The 18,450-nt window shown below is 36.6% G+C and overlaps 1 protein-coding gene across 3 annotated transcripts; it reads left to right on the forward strand.

The window, feature by feature from the left end:
• The first annotated feature begins 392 nt into the window (after nucleotides 1-392).
• On the forward strand, nucleotides 393-18,301 carry cnnm3 (cyclin and CBS domain divalent metal cation transport mediator 3). Of its 3 annotated transcripts, XM_079805007.1 has the most exons (10): nucleotides 398-1,970; nucleotides 4,134-4,277; nucleotides 4,366-4,524; nucleotides 8,846-9,015; nucleotides 13,127-13,223; nucleotides 13,805-13,935; nucleotides 15,885-16,011; nucleotides 16,297-16,361; nucleotides 16,629-16,647; nucleotides 17,930-18,301. In XM_079805007.1, exons 1-8 carry the CDS (start codon nucleotides 587-589, stop codon nucleotides 16,344-16,346), a joined length of 2,262 nt encoding a protein of 753 aa, XP_079661133.1. In that variant the 5' UTR covers nucleotides 398-586; the 3' UTR covers nucleotides 16,347-16,361; nucleotides 16,629-16,647; nucleotides 17,930-18,301. The 3 variants fall into 3 exon arrangements, with proteins under 3 accessions (XP_079661131.1, XP_079661132.1, XP_079661133.1); XM_079805006.1 differs by lacking the exon at nucleotides 16,629-16,647 and having other exon boundaries at nucleotides 396-1,970; XM_079805005.1 differs by lacking the exons at nucleotides 16,297-16,361; nucleotides 16,629-16,647 and having other exon boundaries at nucleotides 393-1,970.
• Nucleotides 18,302-18,450: the final 149 nt, after the last annotated feature.

The following is an 18,450-nucleotide window of genomic DNA, read 5'->3' on the forward strand; positions in this document are numbered from 1 at the left end:
GTATTTTGTATTTCTGTTTGAATTCTGATGATGTAAATGAGATATTTCTCTAATAAACACCTCTTTTGCTCAGTCTGTGTAGTGAATGTATACCAGTGACGACAACTTTTGTAAGATGTAATACATAACGGTCAGTTTTTAACTTTTAAACTCTTTCTTTATTACTCCAGCCGCTAGAATCGTTTAAAATCTGCGAATGGTTTAATAAAACTGCTCCGTTTTCGACAACACAACAGATAAAGGCGTCTATTTTTTTCGAAGAGCCTTGAGAAGATGCTAATCTCACACACAGGCTGACGCTTCTCTGTGCCGTTATAGGCGTGGCTTACCAAGCCAGCCCGTTCTCCGATTGGTCAAGCGAGAACTTGTCGTTCTGTCATTGGTCCAACATTGACACGACGTAGCGTTCGTGTGAAAAAAGAAACTGTGTTCATTGTGGCTCTAGAGTTTGGGGGCACGTCCGTGACGGTTTCTTAAGAATCATCGAGCCAACATGGCGGCCGGACAGAGCCAGTTTCCGTCACCGTTTTATATGAAAACAAGTGAAAAAGTAGGAGGGTAGCAGCAACAACATCAGCAGCGTCACATGATTCATAAAGCCAGGCTGTGCTGTTCCAATATGGTGGTCAGCTTGGCGGAGCTGCGTCTCTCGTTGATCATAACGTTCCTGTGCGGGTTCGGAACCTGCAGCCTTCAAGAAGTGCAGGTTTTCGGGCTGCGCCTGGAGGACGCCAGCGAGCGGGTGTACCGGCGCGAACGGGTCGTCGTAGCTCCCCACGGGACCACTTTCAAGCTCAGATTGTTTGGGTCCTACCTGTCCAATGAGACCTGGCCGTGGGTCGCGTTCGCCGCGGCTGGAGGCGGCTCGGGTGACCCGTGCGAGCTGGAGGAGCTCCGCAGGTCCGCTGCGTTCAAGGTGCTCGGACCGCACGGCTTGGATGAGGAAAACAGCAGGCTTCTGGAGGTCCAGACCGAGCCCGCAGCATCCGAAACGGAGAATAAAGATGCAGAGCCTGTTTTCCATCACATGTGCGTCTTAAAGGGCCAGACGTGGGGGTCACTCGGGTCGGACAGGTTTCTTATTAAGGACCCGGGTGTACCATCTGATTACATTCCGTTATGGGGGTTGGTTTTGGTGCTCGTGCTTCTGGTTTTGATTTGCAGTGTGGTCAGATGCTTGAATCTGAGTTTGCTGTGGCTGGACCCACTGGAGCTGTATGTTCTGCACAGCTGTGGTTCAGAGGATGAGAAGCGGGCGGCCAAGCGCCTCAAGCCCATCCGGAGGAGAGGGAACGTTTTGGTGTGCTCGCTCCTGTTCATTTGTGCATTGGGTCACTCTGTGCTCGGTGTTCTGCTGTACCGCCTCTATGGGTCCATCCTCCCCGCTGTGTTCACTAGTGGCTTCCTCATATTCCTCCTGGCTGAGTTGGTTCCTCACATTGTATGTTCGGGTTATGGGTTTCAGATGGCACAGGGTTTGATATGGCTGGCCCAGATCTGTCTCATTCTGACATGTCCACTTTCCTGTCCTCTCGGACTCCTGCTGGACCTGATCCTCCACCGGGACGTGAGCACCTGCGGCATCCGTGAGAAAACCATGGAAATGATTCGGACTAGTGTGAACGATCCATATAATGAGTTTGTCAAGGTTGAGTTCAGTAAGGGCGCTCTCAGGACCAAAACAGTGGAGGATATCTTGACCCCGCTGAAAGATTGCTTCATGCTGCCATCCACGGCCGTGCTGGACTTCAACACCATGTCCGAGATCATGCAGAGCGGCTACACTCGCGTCCCTGTGTACGAAGAGGAGAAGTCCAACATCGTCGAGATCCTGTACGTGAAAGACTTGGCGTTGGTTGACCCAGAGGACCGCACTCCCATGACCACCATCACCAAGTTCTACAACCATCCTCTGCATTTTGTTTTTAATGACACCAAGCTGGATGCAATGCTGGAAGAATTCAAAAAAGGCATGTCAAATCCTAAGCAGATGCCTTCAAACCACATGCATCGGTGTAGGACCCCGTTATTTGGCCAGTTATCTGCAGTTACTGCTACTGGTCTGTTTAGGCCCATATTGAATGCATTTGGAATTATTAATTCAAGTATTAATACTTATAATACACTGCCAACCCCAACGAAAAAAAATGGATTTAAATAGGCAAATGCTTCTATGATTGGATCATTATTGCAGTGATTATTATGTTTCTAGCATGTCATATGTTTGGCAACAGTTCTTCTAACACTAACTGATGGAGTGTGTAGCTTTTCTTTTCTTAAACAACCATGTAGGAAGACACATCATGGCCATATTCCAGCATGACAATGTCAAGATTCATCTGGGCCAATACAAGATCTTGAGCAAAAAGTGTTGCACCTCTTGATGGAAAAGAGGTGCATCAATTTTTGGTCAAGATTTTGTATTGCCAATGCAAGTGTCAAGCACTGTGTAAAGTCTCCTCCAGCACATCCCAAAGACTTTCAATGAGTTTAAGATCTGGACTCAGAGGAGTCGATTCATGTGTGAAAATGATCCTTCATGCTCCCTCACAACCATTCTTTCACAGTTTGAGCTGATGAATCTAGACATTGTCATCCTGGAATATGGCCATGATGTGTTTTCCTACATGGTTGTTTAAAGGAAAAACTACACACTCCATCAGTTAGGGTTAGAAGAATTGTTGCCAAACATATGACATGCTAGAAACATAATAATCACTGCAATAATGATCCAATCATAGACTCTTAAGCATTTGCCTGTTTAAATCCAAACAGTGCCGGGCAGTGTGTAATAATAATATATTAAATAATAAATATATTTAAACATGTATTATTATTGTTATTAATCTGTCAGAATGGGTTAGTAGTGTTTTAATAACTTGATTATCATAATCAGACAACCAATATTTTAGCAATTATCTGCAATTATTTTGTTGGCCTGATTAGGCTGATATTAAATGCATATAATTGATTGGGCTTTTTTTTTAAACTTTTTTTTTTAATTATTAATTTTTTAATTCATTATTATTACTATTCAAATATTAAAGTGTAAGTTCACCCAAAAATGAAAATTAGCCCATGATTTACTCACCCTCAAGTCATCCTAGGTGTATATGAGTCTTTCAGACTAATAAAATCGGAGTTGTTTTAAAAAAAGTCCTGGCTCATCCAAGCATTATAATGGCAGCAATTGTTGCTCTCTTTTTGAAGAGTTGAATACGGAAAGGCATACGGAATGCAATCGGCCGAAACTTGACTTTATAAAGTTTTAAATATGGATATTTTTCTTGCATAAATGCACCACTTTGCTTCAGAAGGCCTTTATTAACCTCCCGGAGCCGTGTGGAGCAGTTATATGATGGATAGATGCACTTTTATGGACTTCAAAAAGAGAGCAACAATTGCTGCCATTATAAAGCTTGGATTAGCCAGGATTTAATATAACTGAAAGAAGAATGTAATACACTTAGGATGACTTGAGGGTGAGTAAATTATGGGCTAGTTTTCATTTTTGGGTGAACTATCCCTTTAACTATTAAAATATTTAAAATGTATTTAAATGTTTATACTTTTATTATTGTTATTAATCTGTCAGAATGGGTAGTGTTTTGATTACATAATAATCATAATCAGATACCTTCTGGTGTGTAGATTTTATTCATTAATTATTTTGCCATTTATCTGCAATAATTTCTGTTGGTCTGATTAGGCCTATATTGAATGCAAATAAATATTCAGGCTTTTATTTTCACTAAACATTTTATTAAATATTGGATTATTCTTTTCCCATTTTTTTTCCTCCATATTTTTATGTTATAATACATCTAAAACAGTGTTTATATATCAGTGTTTATTACACATCTTTCATTAATACTTGATTTTGCTCACTGAATTTTCTTTCTAGTAATAATAATATTAATATAGTTTTCCAGCATCCCACCTCCTCACTCTCGATTATTCCTATCCCAGCCAAGGATGGAGGGAGTTCTCTGGGTTTGGGCCAAATCCCGATCTCGGAGTCATGCCAAATATGTATATTCCATACCCTATCTGATTATATGTAAGTGTGAACTAGTGAAGGTCATCACAGAGCTTCTTCCTCTAAAGCAGATGTTCTCTCTCTGTCCTCACAGGAAACTCGCACCTGGCCATCGTTCAGAAGGTGAATAATGAGGGCGAAGGAGATCCATTCTACGAGGTTCTGGGGCTGGTCACGCTGGAGGACGTTATTGAGGAGATCATCAAATCTGAGATCCTGGACGAGTCTGATGGTTACAGTGAGTAGCTGCGTGCTGTGTTTCTGAGTTCAGGATCCCTGTTGAATCATTTGAACTGAATTAGAATGCGTTTCGTCTTATCCCACAGTGGACATGAAGGTGAAGCGTCCAATGGCCCCGTTGGAGATTCCCCTGGAGCCGCGCAGCGTTCATGACGAGTTCTCCATCTTTAAACCTCCAGAGGGCGAACCGAAGATCCGCACCTCTCCTCAACTGTTGCTGGCAACCCACCGCTTCCTGTCCCGAGGTCTGCCTGCTTCAATTTGTGTTACAGGGATTTTTATTATCGTTGAGGTGTCAGGGTTCCCATGGCCTTGGAAAAAGCAGGGAATTTCAGAATAGTCAGTGTATTTATTTTCTAGTTTCTCTCGCTAGAAATAGCTCTTTGAGAAATCTGTAAAAGGATTTTTACAATCCTAATCCAGTATTCACGTACAACAAAAATTATGGAAATGCATTTGTCAGAAGGGAACCCTTCAGTGCTTTTGGATGCTAAAACTTTTTAACCATATAAAAGATAAAAGGCACCTATGCTAAAAATGGCTTTAATAATAATAATCTTTAAAAATCTCATTATTGTTAATTAAAGGGATAGTTCACCCAAAAATGAAAATTGTGTCATCATTTACTCACCCTCAAGTTGTTCCACACCTGTATGAGTTTCTTTGTTCTGCTGAACACTAAAGAAGATATTTTGAATAATATGGGTAACCAAACAGTTTGGGCCCCATTGAGTAAATCATGACAGAATTTTCATTTTTGGGTGAACTATCCCTTCAAAGCAACTTGTCATATGTATGTAATTCTACTGATGTACGGTTAGATGGAGCACTCTCTGCATCTACTGTTATGTTTATATACAATATACAATACCGTTCAAAAGTTTGAGGCCAATACGATTTATTTAATTTTTTTATTTTTATTCTGCAAGGACGCATTTAATTGATCAAAAGTGACTGTAAAGACATTTATATAATGTTAAAGAAAATCTTGAAAAAATTAAAATGACATTTTAAAATATTACATTGTAAAATACAGTTCTGGAAAAAATTACTTTTTCAGAGCTGTATATTCAAAATAGAAACCAGTTAAAGGGTTAGTTCGGATGAAATCCATGTCCATGTGACTAGAGTGGTTCAACCTTAAAGGGATAGTTCACCCAAAAATAAAAATGCTGTCATCATTTACTCACCCTCAAGTTGTTCCAAACCTGTATGAGTTTATTTTGTTCTGCTGAACTCATACAGGTTTGTAACAACTTGAGGGTGAGTAAATGTTGACAGAATTTTCATTTTTGGGTGAACTATCCCTTTAATGTTATGAAGCGACGAGAAAACAAACAAAAATAACGACTTTATTCAACAATTTCTTCTCTTTTGTGTCAGTCTCCTACACTGTTAACGTAGTAAATACAGTACAGCGCTTCCGGGTTCTGGTTCTGTTAGCGTGAGCCCCAGGATGCATGCGTGTGATGCATATTATTAAATTGTAATAATATGACTGTTTTTAATGTATAGCCAGCTGCCATATCACCCTGTAGCCCAAGACTTGTTGCCCACTGAAGCTAAGCAGGGTTGAGCCTGGATGGGAGACCTCCTGGGAAAACCAGGTTGCTGCTAGAAGAGGTGTTAAGCCCCGGGTATACTTTAATTTCTGCGTCCGGACGCATCTCGCACACAGTCGTGTCCGCACTGCTTTCAAAGTATACTCAGCCACCGATGAGCGCTGATGGCCGAGTTCGACACATGCGCAGTACAATTGTTGCGACTCTTCTGACTTTCTGCCGCATTCGCTGTTGTACGTGCACCGGCCGCGCGGTCTCAAAAATTGGGCTGCACGCGGACAAGGTTTGCGGATGCTTGCAAACCGTCTGATGGCGAAAATTAGGCCAGCTCACCCTGTGGTCTATGTGGGTTCTAATGCCCCAGTATAGTGATGGGGACACTATACTATAACAGGGCTCCAGAGTGCGACTAAATGGTCGCATTTTGCGACTAAAATTTGAGAGTGTGCGACTGAATTTTACATCCAGTCGCACATGTGCGACCAGTAAATTTGCCTGCTGTCGGTACTGGAGAAATTAAGAAAATACACTTACTAATTATAATTGATAGACGTTATGTCTGGCAAATTATATCTTTGCCAGCCGTTTCTATATGAGATAATATTAAACCATTTGTCCGTGATGCATTTTTGCCATTCGCAATCCAGAAGAGAGAGAGAGAGAGAGAGAGAGAGAGAGAGAGAGAGAGAGCTCTCTCACGTGGAGCTACAGTGAACACAACACCACAGTCACTGTCAGCTTAATGAGTGACGATGGCCAAGAGAACTACACAAAAGTTTAGTCTGCTTAAACTTTAGGGATGTGCTGTGATATTAATCTAATTTTATTTTCGATTTTGGCTTCTAAGAATTATAAAAAGACGGTATGAGGTAAAACTATTCCTATAGCCGTGTGTTCGTCGAGCTCATCCTTCCCTTCGCAGCTCCGCTGTCATTTCTCCCTAAACCTAAACTTAACTCAGAATCAGTGATTGTTGTAAACTGCAGTCTCTACTGTTGCTAAACTGCGGGATGTGTTTGATAATAAAGGGCTATTAAATGCACAAAAATCCGCGCAAGAGACGCTGTTTCCAACTTCAAGGCGGCTTATATGTGTGTGCTGCGAAATGGACCGACTTGCACTTAATATTTTAGGCTTCGTGTGCGCGTCTAAACCATCAAATAAACAACAAATAGCCGGTGTCAAAATGACCGGATTGGAGAGTAGTTATTTTAACAGTTTATATCTTAAATGGGCGTAAATAGTTTGAAGAAATAGGAGAATATGATATTATTAGTTCTACATTGATCGGTCTTAAAGGGGCAGCGTCTAATAAACCTGCTGACGATTGAGCCATTCATTCGAATCGAACAAAAGGCAAATAGAAAATATTCACATCTCTTGAATTAATAACTTTTATAAGCTTTTATAAGCATTAATCTATCAATTTATACAGTGAAAACTATGCAGTGTTATTTTACATTTCATTACTTTATTAGATTTCTTTATAGGTTTGTTCTTTACTGTAATATTAATGTTAGCAGACCTTCCGAATGCCTGCACACTGGTCCATTTACAAATAGATGTTTTATATTTTTGTTCAAACTTTGCGGTTTCTTTTGCTATAGATATTTTACTTTTCAGATTGTAAAGCCATGTTAATTATGTTCTTAATTGTGTTTTTTTTTTTTTATAAAAAAAAAAAAGATATTTAAAGTATAATAAAAAGAACCGATAAGAATACTGTTAAAGTACCGGATCGATAAGCAGTATCGGTAAGAGTAGTAATACCATTTAAACCTTAATGATACCGATCCCTATTAGTAATACAGTGGACATTAGTAGATTTGGTTAGCATGTTGATTTACGGTGTGCGCCCCTAAAATTTCTGGTTGTGCCCCTAAAATTTTCAGTAGGGGGCCACTGTGCTCCAAGTGAAAAAAGTTAGTCTGGAGCCCTGTATAACAAGCACCATCCTTCGGATGAGACGTTAAACCGAGGTCCTGCGGTCATTAAAAATCCCATGGCACTTCTCGTAAAGAGTAGGGGTATAACCATAGACTGTAAAAAAAATATTGACGTAGTGTCCGTGACGTCACCCATAGGATTCTGAAGAGACGTTTTGAAGCGCAAAGTAGGGTCGAGCTGGCCGTTGCCATCTTGTCAGCGCGCGTCACTCTAGGATAATAGAAAATGAGCAAAGAGGTGGGACGTGGGTGGAGCTGAGGTGACGCGATGTCTAACAGACAGCAGATAAATGGCTATCCACCTGTTACTCAAAGTGGCCACACCCTTAATTATGCAGGACTTAAAAGCTTTAAACAATGTAAACGAATGAGTTATAAAAAAAATTCACCCCCCTCACAGTTGTCATGAAGGGCAAAATTAGCCGTATAGACCAAAACCACTATTTGTACCAAGCTGGTACAAAGTTGGCCATTTTAACATGGGGCTCAATGAGATTCTGCTCCCTTCTGGAGCCTGTCCCTAGTGGCCAGTCGATGAATTGCAGTTTAAGTCACTTCCGTATTGGCTTCAAGAGAAACTGCGGGAGGTGGCCGCTTGGGTATAACCCTGGTGTCCTGGCCAAAATTCCCTCCATTGGCCCTTGCCAATCATGGCCTCCTAATAATCCCCATCCATTGAATTGGCTCGATCACCTTCTCTCCTCTCCACTTATCGCTGGTGTTTGGTGAGTGCACTGGCTCCGTTGTACTGTGTCTGCCGTCCAGACCCCTGACATGGTTGTAAAGCACTTTGGGTGTACAGTAGTAAATATGAAAGCGCTATATAAATGCCTCATTCATTCATACTGTATTTGATCAAATAAATGCAGCCTGAAAAACAAAAAAGTCTTACCGACCCCCAACTGTATATTTTGTTAGCCTGACGAGAAGAAAGTGCTCAACTTTTAAAGGACGTTCCCAGTCTCCCGGATCAATGGCGGGACGATTTGTGCTTATGTGCTGGTTAATGGAGGTGATTTCATACGCCATTAAGCACCGCACCTCTCTGTCTGTTTCAGAGGTGGAACATTTCAGCCCGCAGCGCGTGTCAGAGAGAGTCTTATTTCATCTGCTGCGGCATCCGAGCGTCAACCAAGAAGTGAAGTTTGACCCTGGGAACCGGCTCAGTCCTGATCACTACCTGTACACGCGGAACCACCCTGTGGATTACTTCATTCTGCTGCTGCAGGTACGAGAGCCCACACCACAGTACAAACTTCATCTGTACGCATGGCCGTGTTTTATGGACACTTTATAAACAATGTTGATAAATGCAATCTAAATATGATATTACTATTAGTATTAGTCATATTTAAAATATTTTTCAATAGTTGATCATTTGACATTGATAATAATTACTGTTGTTGTTGTTGTTATAATTATTATAAAAAAAAGATGGTTATATTTAAAATATTTTACAAATAAATAGATTTATAAATGAATTATATATTAGTATTAACCTGTTAGAATGTGTTAAAGGATTAGTTCACTTTCAAAATGAAAATTTCCTGATATTTTACTCACCCCCATCTCATCCAAGATGTTCATGTCTTTCACATCATAGACTTCAATGGCAACCAAAATGTTGAAGGTCTAAATCAATGCAGTTTCAAAGGAAGGGCTTCAGAGGCTCTGCACGATCCCAGACGAGGAATAGGGTCTTATCTAGCCAAACCACCGGCCATTTTCAAGAAAAAAATTTGTTTTCACACTTGTAGTTCGGTTCGTTTGGTCCGGACCAAAAAACAAAAACAAAACATTTAGTCCTGGTCCGCTTGGCGTTCACACTGGCATTTTTTGGTCCGTGTTGTGTTCATATATCAATGGAACCGCACCAGAGTTAGTTTGAAAGCTGAGACCCATCTTTTTAGCGGTCTCGGCCCACTTGTTTGGTGCGCACCAGGGTTCGGATGTCTTTCACAAATGTTCAAATGAACCGCACTAGCCGAGCAATCAAACCAGGGTTCGTTTTAATCGAACCAAACATGACAAGTGTGAACGCACCCTTATATACTTTTTAACCTAAATTGCTCATTTTGCGCTGCTCTACGACATGCCACGGATTGCACGAGCACGTCGGAAAAGTCACACTAGACATAGGCGGAAGTTACGCCCCCAAGCGAATGTGTGAACACTAATACAAACGCCCTTTACAAAAAAAAACTCCATCTCCAACTTCAAAATCATCCAACATCGTTGCTTTTTTTGCTAAAGCTTCGAACGAGCTATTTGTAAACACGGGGGCGTAACTTCTGCCTACGTCTAGCGTGACCTTTCCAACGTGATTATGTAATATCGATACGTAGAAACGATATCGCTGGAATCATTTTCAGAACTGTTTTATCCAGCTTATGAACGATAAAAACCCTGACAGCCAATCATAATCCATCCTGCTTTAAAGAGCTTGAACATTTAAAGTGACAGGCATCAAAACAGCAGCGAGTTGTTGTCCGCTGGGGTGGACGCTAGTGATGCGCGGGTCGCTTTTTTATGAAATGATTTGGCTCGCCCAAGCCCGCGAGCTATTTTCCGCACACACCACTGTATCTATTTTTACAACCCGCCCCGCTTCCGGGACCATTAAATAGACATACTAGGCGTTGTAATGTAAATGAAAACTGCCTTTATTTCAGCCTGAAAGTGCTTGGAAACATCGCCCTGTAAACTGGCAACAACATACGATTATTATGAATATGAACCATAAATCAAGTCTTATTAATAACAAGATAATGATAAAAATGTTCAAAATTTCATTTTCAACAAAGCAGCGTTTGTATTCATCTAATAGGCTAAACTTTTTTTTTTTTTTCAGATTTGTATAGGCAGTTTACAGGCTACGTTACATAACCACTGAACTTTTGTTTTATTTAACACACGGAAATGTTCGTTTTTGTTCGTTTTGAAATGTCTAGCGTTTTTACATTCGCTGTGCAAAAAAAGAATGGCATCCACTGTACCGGGGTTTAAACAATTTCGGCTGAACTCCAGCACCCGGCCAGCAGAGCTGAAGGAGCGTTCGCTTGATGCGCTTGTGGCCAGGATTCTCCCGCACCACGTCTTCCATCTTCACTTTTATCTCTTAATCATTTTTACCGCTTTACCGTGATGGGGACATCACACAATTTACGTTGCTGTAACCTTATCAAATAACCTAATAAAATATGAAAATAGATAGGGGAGCGCGGGGCACAACCTAACGCGGGGTTAGATATAACACGCATGGTTTAACACTTTCCACACGTGCCAGAATAACAAAACTCAATGTATTTACTAGTTGCCATATCAACATTATTTTGAGAAAAAACTGCGCCAAAATTAAAAAATCTTTGGAAAATATTACTGAATGTTTATTTAACCATAGCGAAAGTTTATTTCTTACCTAAGTTCATTTTTCATCTCTATTTTTTGTGTTTATTTAAAATAAGATATATCTGATATTATTATAATCTTATATCTGTTATTTAACAGTTGAGATGGATCTTTAATGCTGATCTAACCAGCAGAAGACACGAGCCGGGTTTAAATCCCAGTTGTGCAGGTGGGGTGCGTTGTAACACTGCGTTACAATGAGCCCCTATTAGAAATATGCCATTATATTTCTATACTTTAATTAATTTTTTTGAGAAACCATGGAAAAAGTTAATGTTCAGAAATTATTCGTTATTATTATGTTTTTAAATATGCTGTTTAGCTGTATTTAGTAATGTGTTTGTTGTCAAACTCAAAAATGAGTATATTTTTAATTATTAAAAAAATGCCATTATTTTATTTTAAAAAGTTTAATAATTGTATTTTATTGACAAAATATTTTATTTTGTCTTGGATATTTTTTTGATTATGTCAGGTAATATTTTAAGCTGTCATTTGCTCATGTTACAATGTGCCCCCTAACATGTTACATGCATATTTTATAATGTGGGATCAAATAAATACTCTCAACCCCAACTGGATTTACACAAACTGACACAGTCAAAAAGCGTTAGGTTGTGCCCCGCTCTCCCCTATTCCCAAATATTTAAGGGAATTGCATGCAACATACATGGATTTTTTTTTTAATGACCCGCCCCGCAAATAAAGTGACAATTTCTTTCCCCGCCCCAACCCAACCCGCGACGACCCGCGGATCACTAGTGGACGCTAATATAGTTTGTATACATCTTTATAGTTATTGTTCTTGGTGTGAATGGGCCTTAATAATAATAATTCATATGTAATAATAATGAATCAACTATTATTGTTATTATTTTAACTATTTAAATTATATTTAAAACATTTTACATATAAATAAATAAATTAATATTTAAACATTGATAAATTAATTATTTGTTATTAATAATCTGTCAGAATGTGTTTTGATAACTTTTTTCTGTAAGCTAGAAGAGTTAAATTGATTATAATTGATTATTGCCCTGTCCATTTGTACAAGGGAGAATTTGTCTGGGCATATTTCAGCCCAAAATAGTAATAGGCCATGTAAATCATATATCATAATTATAGCAAAATATGGTCACACTTACCAACTATTAACTTTTGCCTCAATTATCTCTTAATTACTGCTTATTAATAGTTAGTAAAGTAAGTTTCGGTATTGGGGATGTAGAATATGGTCATGTAGAATAAGGCATTAATATGTGCTTAAGTGTTTCATCATCTGAAAGTTGAATAAATAAGCTTTCCATTGATGTATGGTTTGTTTTGATTGGACAATATTTGGTTGAGATACAACTATTTGAAAATCTGGAATCTGAGGGTGCAAAAAAAAATCTAAATATTAAGAAAATCACCTTTAAAGTTGTCCAAATTAAGTCCTTAGCAATGCATATTACTACTAATAATCGATTTACAAAATATCTTAATGGAACATGATCTTTACTTAATATCCTAATGATTTTTGGCATTAAAGAAAAATAGATAATTTTGACCCATACAATGTATTGTTGGCTATTGCCACAAATATACCTGTGCGATTTATGACAGGTTTTGTGGTCCAGGGTCACATATTAGAATGATTTCTGAAGGATCATGTGACACTGAAGACTGGAGTAATGATGCTGGCAATTCAGCTTTGATCACAGATTTGAAAATATATTCATATAGAGAAAATTACTAATACTAGTACTAATAAACAGCCAATATCATAGTAATATGCAAGCTAACTAGTTAATAGTGAGAATTGGACCCTAAACTAAAGTGTTACCTAAAATATTATATGGCATATGTATATTTATTGAAAGTAATATTTTGAAAAATGTGTGAGATAAACCAGCAAGATATTTGTGTGCATGTTTGTGTGTGTGTAGGGCCGTGTGGAGGTGGAGATCGGGAAAGAGGGTTTAAAGTTTGAAAATGGCGCGTTCACCTACTATGGCGTCTCTGCGCTCACAGCTCCCTCCTCAGGTACGTGATTTATGATAATCCCAGATCAAATCTAAATCCACCATTCTAGTCATCCATTTATAATGCTGCTTAACAAAAACAAAGAACGCTGACTGAATGTTGGCTTCAAAATTCATGATAGTCAAAGACATTCCTTAAGCTGTAGGGCAACAAAACAAAAACCAGCTGATTCTGCAAGTCTTTTGTGTTTTGAAAGCAAAACGGTTATATGGGACTATTGTGTAAATGTTGATGTTCCAAATAACCAGTCACGCCACAAACTTTCAAAGTTTTTCTGTCCTCTTCTCATCCAATTAGAACATAGTTGATTAATATACAGTTCAGTGGACTGGAATTTTAAACCAATGAGATTATACTGTGGGCGGGGCTATCAACAAAACAAACATCTGACAGATATCTTGCAGTGGATCAGTTTTTGCAGTAGCAGTTGGTTAGGTCACAAAACCCAGATAAACATCTGATTAGGTGATAAGATTTATCACTTGCTGGTTTATTGCGTAACGCCTGATTGGGTCCACAGTGTTATTGCACTGCCATGAATGTTCTGGTATATTGACTGTAATGATTGTCCGTGTGATCAGTCCACCAGTCTCCGGTGTCCACGCAGCATCAGTCCCCCAGAGACCCCTTTGAGCTGGGAGAAGCCACCAGCCCGTCCAGCTACTGTCCCGACTACACAGTACGAGCCCTCACAGACCTGCAGTTAATCAAGGTGAGCGCAGGCAGAACAACACACACAGCTCTCCTTTTACTTTCTTTGTGCTCGTTCTCATTTTTTTTCAATATGCATGCATTCGTATTTGATCACAGAGCATTGATTATAAATCCCAATTTCCTTTCATAATACTGACATGTTCCTAGTCTAATTGTGCATGATTCCTCAATGCATGATTTTAATCAAATTTTTCTCAATATAGAAATGTTTTTTTTTTTAAATATTAAACTTTAAAATTATTTAAAAATATTTAAACATTGATAATTTAATCAATATTGTTGTTATTTTAACATCTAAAATGTTACTTGTACTGTATTTAAAAATATATTTAAATACTCAAACAGTATTTATATAGTTAAACATAATGCAATTTAATTACAAATAATTACAAATTAAATGTTAAATATATTTAATATTATCATTTAATATTTTATTATTTTAACATTTAAACATTTCAAAAATATATTTAAATACTCAAATATTGGTAATTTAATTACTATTGTTGATATTTAATAATATAATCATTCACATAAAATTATATATTGTATTAAATATTTATTATTATTATTATTTTAACACACGCACACACACATTATTTATATATATATAATTTTTTTATCTATATGTTCTATATAAATTACTGTTGTTGTTGTTGTTATTTTATCATGATATATAAAATTATATTATATTAAATATTTATTATTTTTAACATTTCAAAATATATATATATATTATATATATATATATATATATATATATATATACACATTACTCAAACATAATTTAATTACTGTTGTTGATGTTATTTTAACATTTAAATTATATTTAATAATATATTAATATTAAATGATATATTCTATTAAATATTTATTATTATTTTAACATTTAAATAATATTTTACAATATATTTAAATGCTCAAACATTGGTAATTTCATTACTATTGTTGTTGTTATTTTAACATTTAAATGTTAAATATATTTAATATATTTATATAAAATTATATATTATATTAAATAATTTATATATATATATATATATACACACACACACACACACACACACACACACACACACACACACACACACACACACACACACACACACACACACACACACACACAAATTTAATTACTGTTGTTTTATCATTTAAAATTAAATTTTAAATGTATTTAATAATATATATATAAAACTTACATTTCTATATATTTTAATGTATATTTAAATACTTTTACATTTCTAATGTATTTATTTCTAATTTAATTGCTATTGTTGTTGATATTTTAACATTTAAAATGTATGTTTTATTTAATAATATTAATATATAATTATATTATATAAAATATTTATTTTTATTGTTATTTTACATTTAAAAATATATTTAAATGCTCAAACATTGATACATTAATTATTATTGATGTTGTTATTTTTAACATTTATATTTTAAAAACTAAAAAAAATGTATCTATTAGAATAGATTTTTTTAATTATTTAAAATACTAAAAAAATATAGCAATTAGAATAGATTTGTTTTATGGATAAACTTTTTTCGAGACAGACATATTAGCTCTGAAGTGGTTAAGCGATGATGTATGCATTTAAATTACATAATGGAGTCTCACTTACAATCTCAGATTATTTCTATATTTGCTATATTTTAATATTTTGCAATAAACATGAAATATTATTTTTATACCTCTAACCATGGAATATAGTTAGTTTGATATTGTACTGTTGTTTATTTGATTAATGGAATTGTAGTTAATTTCCCTCATGAAAGATTTGACGTGCAGTGTTGTACAGCGTTTGTAATGTTATGATCCCTCTCAGAGGTTTTTCATTATGGAACTTACTGAAGAATTTTCTGAAACATTGTTTGACTTTTTCGTCGCACGTGGATAATGTACTTGTGTGACCTTCCAAGTTAAAACTGTCCCGTGTCCCACAGGTGACCCGTCTACAGTACCTCAACGCCTTGATGGCGTCCCGGGTCGCCCAGAGCCCCGACCCCCCTGAAATTAAGATCCTGCCCAACAGTCAGACGAAACTCCTGAACGAGAAAAACACTACTCAAGGTAGATGGCATGATCACACCAGCACACATGCATGAAACCAGTCCAAACCAGAACATCGTGTCTGACTCTGTGCTTTGATTTTGCGGTGTAAATTGAATCATTGGAATGTCGTGGCGTCTAAACATGCAAGAACAAGTCCAGTGGGAATGTCTATAAAGCTGCGTGTAGTGTGTTAAACAAGGCTTCTGTCTACATCCCTCTCTTCTACTGAACTAAGACTGTGTTCTCTTTCTTTGTCTTTTTCTCTCCTTCCCTTCATTTTCTCCTTCCTTTTGTCTCCATTAGACTTTCAGCTCCACTATTCATTCTTTGACGCAATTGACAACTACTGTTAGTGTACTTTGCATGAGGTAAATGCAAGTGATGATAAGCATGATATGTTAAGTTTGAAACATGTATCCCATCAGCACTCGAGGCATCACAGAGCGCCACCAGGTGGTTGGTATGATACATCAGTGCATGCCAAATGATGCGGATAGCGGTTACATTTGAATGCATCACTGATATGAGTTTAAGTCAGTCTTTTTTTTCCCCCTTAATTTTTTAATGCCACCGTTTTGCAATAACCCTCTTCTATATTAATGCTGTCTGTTGGCACCTCCACGTTAAACTCTCAGACAGGATATAAATGTCCAGGTAAGTCGTCTTATGAAGTTCCCTTTACTCTAACAAACTGCTTACTAATTTCAGATGTTTTTGAGCCAATACATAAATAAACTTTGGTCAAAAATGCTATGTACAATGTCCCTTTTAATATAGTAGGCTGATATTATTAACAGTATTTATTTATTTACATTTATTACCATTAACCTATTTACAATTCAAATAGTAAATGGGTGAATCTCACAAAACCAGTAAAGGAACATGTGTCCATATTTCACTCCAAAATAAGAAATTATATTAGTCTAAAAATTAAGCTGCAACAATTACAGTTATGCACATTATCTTCTAATAACTATAATTAAAAAAAATAAAAAAAATTATATACATATTTAAATTGTAAAATATGTAAACATCATGATATTAGTATTTGTTTTGCCAGCTATGAAATACATTATTGTATTTTTCTTTTCACTTAAAAGCAGTAAAATTACTTTATTACAGTAATGAGAATCTAATGAAATTGAAAACGAGAATAGAACTCTGAAATAAAAAAAATAATGCTTTAATTACAATTTTGAGTGGACAATGGGCTAAATTGTCATAAAAATTGTAAAAAATTACTCAATTAAATGGCCCTAAAATATGCTTAATTTACTTATTTTTCTGCAAAATATATATTTGAATCATGTATTAAAAAAAAATTTTTTTTATGTGTGTGTGTGTGTGTGTGTGTGTGTGTGTGTGTGTATATTTATACACACACACACACACACACACACACACATATATAAATATACATATACACACACACAAATATATAAATATATATATAATATAATATATATAAATATATATTTTATATAATTATGTGTGTGTGTGTGGATATATATATATATATAAATATCCACACACACATAATTATATAAAATATATTTATTTCAATTCAAATTAAGTAAATTTTTCTGCTAAATATATATATTTGAATCATATATAAAATAAAATATATATTTTTTCAATTTATTAATTCAATCATTTATCATATGTGAAAGGGCTATGTATTTGTATAATATCTCTGTATTTTACATGTCTTCCGATAATAAATAAGCCACTAATATGACACTGTCTCTTAAGATACAATTATTCATTGGACTTAAAATAAAATGTAAATTGTTTCTACAATTTGCAAACGCTTTTAAATTCTCATTTTGGTCATTTTTGGACGCGCTCCACTGAATGATGTCAGAACATGTTGCCAGGGAGAGATGAATGCGTATTTTTGACGGATGGTTTCGTTCTGGTTTCCTGGGATCTGCAGGTGTGAGCAAGAGCCAGGAATCTAGGCCAGACGAGGAGCTTCACAGCCAGAGAGGAGCGTTTTGACCTTCTATCTAACCTTCCTCGAGAACTCACAAGGATTTTATTATGACAACTAATTTGTTTGTCGCCGTCTCATATGGATCTTTTACTCCTGGAATGCAGCGATTGAGCCAGGTGGAGGACTGTTGAGGAAAACAAAACGCTGTTCAAGACGTGTCATTCTGCTCAGATGGGATGTGCTTACTCTTCTGCTTATTCAGCTGTTCCCTCTGATGTCACTTCCTCTATACGCTCTGTTTGAGTTCACTTATTTTCTTAAGGTGTAAATGTGTGCATATGTGCTACTAAATTAAATGGTGTTGTGCCAAGATCTTACTATTCCTGTCATATCATAGCAGTATTTCAGCCCATATTGTCAAGCCCTAATGTGCCAAAATGTTCAGAGCGACAGAAAATACCCATTTACTCACCCTCATTCCAAACACGCAATCTTGTGTTTCCAACAAACGTGTTTTCGCA

This window comes from Gobio gobio (genome assembly GCF_949357685.1).
Source record: "Gobio gobio genome assembly, chromosome: 22".
In the NCBI taxonomy this organism is placed as follows: domain Eukaryota; kingdom Metazoa; phylum Chordata; class Actinopteri; order Cypriniformes; family Gobionidae; genus Gobio; species Gobio gobio.